The sequence below is a fragment of the Daldinia loculata genome, assembly GCF_022478755.1.
Source record: "Daldinia loculata strain CBS 113971 unplaced genomic scaffold F4817scaffold_39, whole genome shotgun sequence".
Lineage (NCBI taxonomy): Eukaryota > Fungi > Ascomycota > Sordariomycetes > Xylariales > Hypoxylaceae > Daldinia > Daldinia loculata.
Window position 1 is genome coordinate 25,739 of NW_026054893.1, and position 9,746 is coordinate 35,484.

At 47.6% G+C, this 9,746-nt stretch overlaps 3 protein-coding genes across 3 annotated transcripts; 1 reads left to right on the plus strand and 2 right to left on the minus strand.

Moving 5' to 3' along the window:
• Positions 1–313: 313 nt before the first annotated feature.
• Positions 314–1,636, minus strand: F4817DRAFT_366585 (carbohydrate-binding module family 1 protein; the record flags this gene model as incomplete). The annotated part of the gene is made up of 2 exons (XM_049307000.1): positions 546–1,636; positions 314–471 (listed from the first exon to the last, which is right to left on the minus strand). Exons 1-2 carry the CDS (start codon positions 1,609–1,611, stop codon positions 314–316), a joined length of 1,224 nt encoding a protein of 407 aa, XP_049157161.1. The 5' UTR covers positions 1,612–1,636.
• Positions 1,637–3,101: 1,465 nt separating this feature from the next.
• Positions 3,102–7,751, plus strand: F4817DRAFT_343332 (Dynamin family-domain-containing protein). The gene is made up of 6 exons (XM_049304013.1): positions 3,102–3,958; positions 4,083–4,605; positions 4,694–5,535; positions 5,628–6,024; positions 6,182–6,950; positions 7,005–7,751. Exons 1-6 carry the CDS (start codon positions 3,411–3,413, stop codon positions 7,388–7,390), a joined length of 3,465 nt encoding a protein of 1,154 aa, XP_049157162.1. The 5' UTR covers positions 3,102–3,410; the 3' UTR covers positions 7,391–7,751.
• A 208-nt stretch (positions 7,752–7,959) lies between these two features.
• F4817DRAFT_343334 (uncharacterized protein) lies at positions 7,960–9,648 on the minus strand. The gene is made up of 3 exons (XM_049304014.1): positions 9,456–9,648; positions 8,928–9,310; positions 7,960–8,817 (listed from the first exon to the last, which is right to left on the minus strand). The coding sequence occupies exons 1-3, from the start codon at positions 9,499–9,501 to the stop codon at positions 8,239–8,241; spliced, it is 1,008 nt and encodes a 335-aa protein (XP_049157163.1). The 5' UTR covers positions 9,502–9,648; the 3' UTR covers positions 7,960–8,238.
• Positions 9,649–9,746: the final 98 nt, after the last annotated feature.

The following is a 9,746-nucleotide window of genomic DNA, read 5'->3' on the forward strand; positions in this document are numbered from 1 at the left end:
GTAAATGTCAGGATAAATGAATTGAACTATTGACGCAAGGTCTTCTACCCTCTTTTGAGGGCACTGCGTGCCTCTTATATACCGAATTCTAGTAGATCTACCCCTGAATCTACCCCTGGCCCACTTATTTCCTGACAGACACTGAAGTTAACAGTTGAGTATCTTATGGTTCAAGTAGGTATATCACAGTAGAAACAGTTCATCTTCCATAAAATATAGATTATTTATAGATATTTATCTGTGGTATCAGCTAAGAAAGGTTTAAATTAAGTAGAATTAACGCTAATAGAACCAAAGGCAACCAAAAGGCCCTTCACAGGCATTGCGAATAATAATCATTCTGGAACCTGCATGTCGTTCCGGCAGCACAGACAGTGCATCCATTCCAGGTCTTGCCGGCACATTGCCCATATTTAGCTGCTGCACAGGCGTTACCACCGCCAGGAGCCGGTGGTTGTCCGGGTTGCCCACCTGTGAGTTGAGGGGATATGTTAGTAATGCCGTGACAAGGGAGGGCTTGGTGTAGAGGCAAGAGAGAAATTTACCTTGAGGCCCAGATATCAACACAGGGGTACCAGTCTTCGAGGTAAGATCAATACTACAAGTATTTGCACACGATCCTCCAGCTCCGGGGTTCGTGAACGGGTTGCCAGGCACCGGGTCCGTGCTGTTATATACAATATCGATCCACTGAATCTGCATCTCCGCAGACTGCCCCTTGGTCATGTTGCCACTCCAACTGCCACCATCGCTCCAGCTGTTGAACATGATACGGCTTGCATCGCGGGGTGCTTGGAACTGGATGGAAGACATAAGCTGCCCGTCGACGAACCAACTTGTGGACCCCGGGGTCCAGTCCATTCGATGATACTGCCACTCGGACCAATCTACGCGGTTTGGTAGGGAGACATTTCGAGTTGCCTGGGGGATATCACCGGTCTCGTTCCAGGATGGCTGGTTCGTATACTGTATTGAGTACTTCGGGTCAACGGTCCTAACCTCGAGATCGGCTTCTTGTACTTGAGAAATCTGCGGCGCCTCGCGGAAGGTGAACATAGCCGTAACGGCCCCCGGCTCACCCCTAGTCCTAGCATACATACGGATAGACAGGTACCGATAACCGAGGGAGATCGACTCAATTTCTGAAGCCGATTGGAAATTATCATGGCGCATCGTCCGCATCACGAGATACGTCTTGGAGGACGCTCGCAAATCTGAATTCCTATCGAAGTAGATATTATTCGCCGAGTTCACCATCAATACCGTCGCGTCACCTCCAGTGACGTCCGAGCTACCGTTCATGAGAGCACTGTTGTTCCATGTCTGGATGGACCACATGCTCGTCCAAGCGGGATCGTTGAAGTAGTTATTCGTCACAGGCGAATCGGCGCTACCTTTTGGATCATTGATCGGCCCTGGGACGCGGACATTCTGGGTCTGGTCCCTAAAATCGAAGAAGCGATGGTGCGTAAAGTAATGGGAAGTCGTCGTGTTGGTTCTGTAGCAGTTGCATCTCGAATCGGTCACTAGGGGGTAGTTTTGCGCGTGGACAACGGTCAACGATGAGAATATGGTCACCAACGTAGTAGCGAGTCCCCAGTTATTAGCCATATCTGAGGCTTAGAGCCAGCAGTCCTTGTCGCTTCAATACTTAAGTTTATGATTTTTACAGTATTCGAAAAGGAAAGGCACGTCACAACGATCGTCTGCAAGCGAGGCTACGGATGGGTGAAATACCAGTTCAGACCAGAGGGACGTACACGCATAACCCAAAATTAGAACGCAGGAACAGGGAAAAAAAGAAAAATCCATGCCAAAGACCTTCATGCCGAGCCCAGCTATATGTTGCCTGTCGGTGGAAGCATTCGATATGAGGCCAATGTCCAACATCACGGCTCAGGGGAATCTAGAACTGGTCGGTAAAACATGTTCTACCGCATTACACCGCGCGGCTATAGGGCAGCGCAAATGCACAATAGATTTAGCGATTAAACAAGCTTTTTTCTGCAAGGAATATCTTGCGGGGAATAGCCAGATCCGGATCGTCGTCAGGGGAAGGGGGAGAAGCAGAATGGTCCGGGTAAATTGTACTAAGTCAAAAGCCTTGAATGCCAACGCTTTCATATTAGAAACACGGACGGCATTTCTCTCTGCTCTTATAAGGGGACACCTTTGCATGATTCGCAATGCGAGGGTAGTATTGCGGAACATAAATTCTTGAAACCTTTTGAGCAATGAAGCTAATATAGACATGACGAGTCCTACCACTCGGCAGACATGTGTCGAGACGCGAGGACGATGGCATCTTGGATGCTACCTACCTACCACATTGCAACGATACAACCACCTAACGAGATCTGAGATGGGATATGCCAATAATACCACGAACCACACCACACCGTCATCTCTGAAGTGAAGCGCGGTGGTGTAATGCTACTGCTACATGACGTGCCGGTGATTGTAGCATCCGACTATAGCCTCGTCGAAGCTATGCTCTCCGTCTCTACCTACCGAAGTTAATATCGACATCTCACCTATTACGTAAAAGACGACGGGGAACATACAGCATGACTGCGATCTCTCGGCTAATCAATCAAGATGATTGACGCTTATTATGAGAATAGTTTCTTCGTGATTAAAAAAGAAAGACTTACACTTATTATTGCCACTGATAACATATATCTCGGTAATAGCTAGAATAGAGATGAAGGGCTGTGAATTAAAGAAATCGCACTTCGAAGCGTAAACGTCATGTTTAAAGTATGCACTTATTACCTGTCATATATCATTTCTATTTTTTGCCTCGATAACTCGTGAGAAATGCTTGGCGATGGTACTATTCGGTGTTAGAAACAGCAGCATGTGTAAGTAATCGTTATAGAGCTACTGATTGTTCACGTATCTTACGAGGTATGCCTATGCGCAATTCATATAAGTATGAGGTAATCCGTATAATGTAATGGGTACCTAGCGTTGAAATCTGCCGTACCCTTTTCACAGTGCATATTATACAGTTTCTATCATGTGCACTGTGGGACTCGTAGCGTCGGGTCGTACTTGCTAGGTTCCATGCTACCCAGATTTCTAACGTCTGTGCCTTCTGTCAATTTGCAATTTGAGAAATGATAAGTGATAGCGCGTTTGATTCTAGACGCGTAAAAAAGTTGGGATGACGCGACTTCCTTAACATAAGTTTGCCTCATCAACATGCCACCTAGCAACTCTCTCTACAGCGGCACACTTTCATTTCTTCCTGTTTACCTATCGTAGTCTTATTCTATCGAATTCTATTGAATTCTTCTAATATTTCTACGTGAGACTACATTTATTTATTTATATTGTTCATGTGCGGTATCAAGAGTGCGATAGAACACCTACGTCCATTGGCACTATAAAATCGTAGCCAAACGATGGATGCGAATCCTCCTATCAAGCCCGAGCCTCCGGGTTCCGAGGATCGTTTCGTTAAACCGGAACCTTTGGATGATCCAATGACGGCACCTCCAATTTCTAGGGTTGCATCAGAACAACCTTCACACAATGTCCCGACTACGACTTCTAGTGCTCCTTTGTCACCCGATCCTTTCAGTCCCGCTCGCCAGACTGAAGCAGGAATGTCAACTTCTCCGAATGCTCCTATCAAGGCTGACCCGGAGATAGAGCAAGATAAGAATCTAAACCCATCTGATGTGGAATCGAGTGGCACGAATTATCTCGATCAGCTGATCACTGTGACTGTTCCCGAAACACTAGAGACTGGAGTGACAATTGGTATCGACCTCCTAGATCGACTGAAAGTTCATCTGAGTGCTTTTAAAAATATCGATGTTGATACGTGGCTCGATACAATCAATACGTTAAAAGAGAGTGCAAAGCCAACGCGCACCGTCGTAGGTGTTGTTGGCAATACCGGCGCTGGCAAGAGCTCCGTCATCAACGCACTTCTAGATGAAGAACGGTAAGATCTCGATTACTATTGCTTTCTCAGCCCGTCCTCCCGTCATCTCTCCCTTCCTACCCCCTTTTCTCGCACGATCACCTAAACCTACAGTGCATTTGGACGTGTACTTAAAAGTGTCTAGATTACTTCCTACAAATTGTATACGCGCATGTACTGCGTCACCAACTGAGATTTCGTATAATCACTCGGATGATCCCTCCGAATTATACCGGGCTGAGATTGAATTCATCACTGCCCAAGAGTGGATCAAGGAACTCCAGATATTATTTAACGATCTGTTAGACGGCAATGGTGCAGTTTCGCGCGACTGTTCCAATGCCGATAGCGAGGCCGGTGTTGCCTACGCGAAGCTAAAAGCCGTTTATCCGCACAAGACTAAGGAAATGATCGCTGAAGGGACACCACAAGATTTTGCCAACGAACCGGCTGTTCGAGGGGTGCTCGGTAGTGTCAAGATCCTTAAAGAGAATTCCGCGAAGAGTCTATATAGTCGGTTACAGCATTATGTCGACAGCAAGGAGAAGATCACTGGGAATGAGAATAGAAAGCGAAACGTTCCTATGGAATATTGGCCCTTGATCAAAGTCGTCCGAATTTACACCAAGGCAAAGGCGCTGTCTACGGGAGCCGTGCTGGTCGACTTGGTAAGTTTCTCAACCCGCCTCGTAAAATAGGGACCTTCTTTTACCGTCTCATTATGAAGAGGAAGTAGTCTTATACTGACCCAATTAGCCGGGTGTACAAGATTCCAATGCTGCTCGAGCAGCGGTGGCGGAAAAATACATGAAGTCGTGTACCGGTTTGTGGATCGTGGCACCTATTACCCGAGCCGTTGACGATAAAACAGCCAAGTCACTTCTCGGCGACTCTTTTAAGAGGCAATTGAAATACGACGGCACGTATTCGGCTGTTACCTTTATTTGTTCCAAGACCGATGATATATCCATTACGGAAGCTGTAGACAGCCTTGGTCTCGAGGAAGAAATATCCGAGTCCTGGAGTCAAACTGGAGAATTGAGAAATTCTATAAAAACTTCCCAATCTCTCTTAGAAGAATTGATAGACAAAAAGACTGCACTTGGCGAGCAGGTCGATGAGATTGAAGCCAGCTTGGACATATGGGAGGACCTACAAAGCCAGCTTTCCAGCGGAGAGACGGTTTACGCACCGTTCGAAAAGTCTAGGAAGAGAAAGAGGCCTTCCAAGTCCTTCCAGAGTCGCAAGAGCCGCAGCCCGTTCGGATCTGATATCGATAATGTCGATGATGATAATGGCCAGGATGCATACGAGTATGACTCGAGTGATAAGGAAAATTCGCAGTCGATCCGCACCGGCCAACCTCTTACCAGCGATGACATTGACGAGAAACTTGTATCACTTAGGGCACAGAAGAGAGAAATACGTGACGAAAGGCGAGGCCTTGATACACAAATTTCAGATATTCGCAAGCAGATACGGGAGGCAAAAGCTGAGCGACAAGGAATTCTTGCTAAGATCAAGGCACGATGTATCCAAGGACGCAATAATTATTCTCGCGGTGCAATTAAGCAGGACTTTGCTATGGGAATCAAGGAGTAAGTCTACTATTTGTTAACACTAACCTATTACCATATCACAATTACAGCGATATTGATTAGTCTTCCACTTATCCGCTGACAATAATTAGACTTGACCAAGAACACGCTGCGGAAGAAGATGACACGACATTCGATCCCGATCAAGATATTCGCGACTATGACGAGGTTGCTCGTACTCTACCCGTGTTCTGTGTGAGCAGTCGTGCTTACCAGAGTCTAACCGGGAAACTCCAAAAAGACGACTTCCAAGATCACGGCTTTATGTCTCTGGAAGACACAGAAATCCCGCAGCTTCAGCTGCATGCGAAGAAGCTAACGGAAGAAGGACGAGCAAGTAACTGCCGTAGATTCCTTAATGATCTAACCCAATTGATCAATTCCATGAAATTATGGGCCAGTAGCGATGGAACTCAATCTACACTGACGGATGTGGAGAAGAGGCGCGAGGAGATGCATTTGCGCAAACTCTTGAATGATTTGGAGACAGTACGTTGTTGTCTAGTTGTTTCTGTCCTATGATTTCCCCATACTATGTTGCTGCTAGTGCAGGCGGTTTTGCTCATTCCAACTATTCGTAACATAACGATTTTAGTTGCTAGTTACTCGTTAGTTTCTCTGCCTAATCATGACTAACATTTCGTAGGGATTCGATACATCTGTTAAGGAGGCAGTAAAACTACTTAAGGAGTCACTTCGAGAGCATGTTTATTCCGTCTTCACGTCGTCTATTCCAGGGGCTATCTCTGCCGCCCCCAATACCGCAAGCGGATGGTCAGCGCCTAAACAATTAGGCGGTATGGTCTGGGCGACATATAAAGCAACCGTTCGACGGAGCGGTGTTTATACCGGGGCCTCGGGTCCGCATGATTTTAACCAAGAGTTATTCGACCCAATTTCTCGCAATCTGGCGACGGGGTGGGAACGCGCATTCCAGCGTCGGCTACCAGCCGTCCTTGACGAGTTTGCAGCAAAGGCAAAGAACCAACTAAAAGCGTTTCATGAAGCTGCCCAAACCCGCGCTCAGCAACGCCATACTAACGTATCAGGAATAATTACCCTGTCCAGTCAGATACTAGCCCACATGCGTACAATAGAACAACTGCCAATTACCTTGCGAGCCGTAATCACTGACCTTCAAAGAGAGGCTAGTCGACAATTCACTCCTGCTATCTGCAGCGCCATGCAGTATGCCTATCAGGTTTGCACAGAGGAGCGCGGCCCCGGTTCTTATAATCGTATGAAAGCAGCAATGGCGAACCATGTCGAAACTTCGCGTTACACCATGTTCAACGAGGCTACTGATACGGTGAAAGCACAACTGGAAGCGATGTGTCGTACTGTCCAAAAGAGCCTAAGTGACGAAATGGAAGACATGTTCAGTTCTATCTTTCGCGATTACATGAAGGTTCTTGGTGAGTACTTAACTATTACGGCCTACATAATTTTTGATGCTAACACTACCACAGTTGGCACCACCGTCGACCGTCACGCCAGGCTGCCACCTCAAGAACTTGCCATGCGAGCAGATGTTAACGACTTCCTGCAGCATTGCGACTTGATGTTTTCCCCTGTTCTAGGCGAGGCGACCGTCGGTGAATGTTTGGAAGCAAAAGGCACAACCCAGACATCTGAAGCGGACCCAATGATAGAGGGTGAGAACGAGTATGGCGGGGAAGTGGCATCTGTCAAAGTAGAAGCCCCGAGTGAGACCCAAGTCTCTATCGACGTACCTAGCGAGGCTAATGCCAACCACGCTATGCAAGATGTGAAGTTTAACTCAACGCTGGCTGAAGCTGATGAATTAATGCAGCAACAAATTCGAGCGCAAAGCCAAAGCGTTGAGGGCGAGTGAAAGTTCCAACCATACGTTTCTTTTCCGGGAAACATGTAAAGCCACTAGCGGGCTCTAAATCGATCGGCCATATGGGGGATCGTATTCCCTTCTATTTCGTTCTGTGAAAGGGTGTCGGCAACTCCCCCGGTTCGGTAGTGAGCTTGGTCTGGCTTGGTGTGTTTGTGTGTAAAAGGAGTTGGCTTGAGGATAGGTGGTAGTAGCAGGGTTGCTATCGTACGGTGGTTGGCAAAAGTTTATAAGGGTAGATCAAGTTAGCTAGGTAGGTAGCTATATAGGAACTGTCCCAAGCTGCTATGTAAACATGGTTCGCATAGCATAGCCTTGAACTATTGAAAAATCACACTAATGTTTTTGGTAATTAGTCTCATGACTTCCCATTATGTGTAGCTATTTTAGGTTGATGGTATGGCCCCTTAGATTGTCATCACGTAACTGTGCTGTCTTATTTTGGATAGATAGGAACACACGCTCTTTTGGGGCCTGGCCCTCGTAGTGTTAACTCTTATGTAAACTTGCTAATCATTTCGTCTAGCCGCAATGAAGCCTGGTGGAAGGGAGGCAAACAAATAACATCTCATCCTACTATATAATAGTTAATAGCTACACAATGTATGCCGTGTAGCTACAATGTGAATAGTAACACTGCGATGATGAATCCGACCTAAGTCCCCTCCTTGGGACTCCCACAGAAGGCGAATGACAAAACTAAGGATGCGCAGGTATCCCCATCAAATATCATATTTAAACACGTTTGTCCCCCGGTTCTACTCGGGTAGGTATTCACATCTCCCCTTCATCTCGATATCGTAGTAATGGTCTTAAATAACAGTTCCGAATCACTATTTTCATGGTCTCCGTCTTCCATCTACCGGCGTCAACTCAGACGAGAACGACGATACGGATCCTTGTCTCTCGACGGTGTTTTTCGTAGGCATCATTTCTACGGTCTGTCCACCTCTATATACCGGCGGTCCGCCGTATATAGGGCCAGGCGTGTACGGAGGACTGGGATCGTTCGAGGTGCTGTTACGGCGACGATGGTCGTGTCTTGTAAACGGAGGGGAGACGGTATTAGGAGGTATGTTGTTGGGAAGAGGAGTATCGGTTTGAAGCTTCTCTCGGCGGCGCATTTCGTTTAACACGGCCGTCATAACCCACATCAGCCAGGCGAATGCCGACACGATGGAATAGGCGATGATTAATCCCTCGGATGCCTCTGCTAGTTTCAGCCCGAGCCCGCCGTTGATGATGCCTAGGGTGATGGCAATGCGGCCGAGCCACAGGTGCGCGTGCGAGTAGAAGGTTCGACGCCGTAGACGCTTGAACTTGGAATGGTGGGCGAATCCGAGTTGCGGCTGTATGAACATTATCACGAGCAGGACGATGCCGATGATGGGGTGTGCGTTTTTCGATGGTATTTGTAACTATTTTGGTTATTAGCAGACTACCTAAGGCTTCGTCTTATTATATATTAGGAGGCGGGAAGTTAGGGATAGATAGGATAGAATCGAAGAAAAGGGGTGGGGTTACTTACCAAACTAGAACCATCAGGAGGGATCCTCACCATCTCTATAAGATGTATCCCCAGCGCAGCAGCGGCAATGTATAGGATGAACCCGACAATCTGGGTCGCAGCGTGGATGATCCAAGTGTGTCGACTAGGTAGTAATCGCACGAGGATGGCGCCGATGGGAAATATCACGACGAAACATAACGCGGCGATGATACCGTGAGCCGTGCGATATCGAATCGCCTTATCGACGTCGAAGTCCGCAAACACGCTCAGGCCACCTCCTATTGTGCTTGAACTGCCCGGCCCGTTCCCATAGCCGCTGCCTCCGTTGTTCCCGATCCAGCTCGCCCAAACATAACCACCGTCGTCGCTGTCGTATGGACCCTGGGCTTGTACACTCCCCGCTGCGCAGATACAGTAGTTAGCCCCTGTCAAAGATTTACTTACTTACTTCTATCTAAGTATCTAGAGATCGTGAAGAAGATAGTTATTCCATCCACCAAACCTTATAAGTAACTATAGGAAAAGAAGCAGGTGGTCAGAACTTACCTAACAAAGCGAGGTATAAGCCGAAAAAAGCATCAACCGACTTCATATTGACACGCGGCCCTCTGATAAACCAATGAATTCAATACAATACAATTCAGCCCTGTCTTTACTCACTCATCTACGCCGTGTCAAAATGATACCACATCAAGCGTGCGAGATGCAGGATATAACTCAACAGACAGTTAGTTGCCTTTGTATGTAAGTTCTCGGGGGGGGGGGGGGGGGGGGGGGGGCGGGGCGGGGGGGGGGGGGGGGGGGGGGGGGGGGGGGGGGGGGGGGGGGGGGGGGGAT

What these genes read in the sequence shown, in the direction of transcription:
- F4817DRAFT_343332 (XM_049304013.1), top strand. Translation starts at nt 3,411, where the DNA reads ATGGATGCGAATCCTCCTATCAAGCCCGAGCCTCCGGGTTCCGAGGAT. An exon ending in GAGCCGTGCTGGTCGACTTG is followed by an intron (nt 4,606 to 4,693) that starts GTAAGTTTCTCA and finishes TGACCCAATTAG; the next exon opens with CCGGGTGTACAAGATTCCAA. An exon ending in TTTGCTATGGGAATCAAGGA is followed by an intron (nt 5,536 to 5,627) that starts GTAAGTCTACTA and finishes GACAATAATTAG; the next exon opens with ACTTGACCAAGAACACGCTG.
- F4817DRAFT_343334 (XM_049304014.1), bottom strand. Translation starts at nt 9,501, where the DNA reads ATGAAGTCGGTTGATGCTTTTTTCGGCTTATACCTCGCTTTGTTAG. An exon ending in CTTATACCTCGCTTTGTTAG is followed by an intron (nt 9,311 to 9,455) that starts GTAAGTTCTGAC and finishes GTATCTGCGCAG; the next exon opens with CGGGGAGTGTACAAGCCCAG. An exon ending in CTCCTGATGGTTCTAGTTTG is followed by an intron (nt 8,818 to 8,927) that starts GTAAGTAACCCC and finishes TAACCAAAATAG; the next exon opens with TTACAAATACCATCGAAAAA.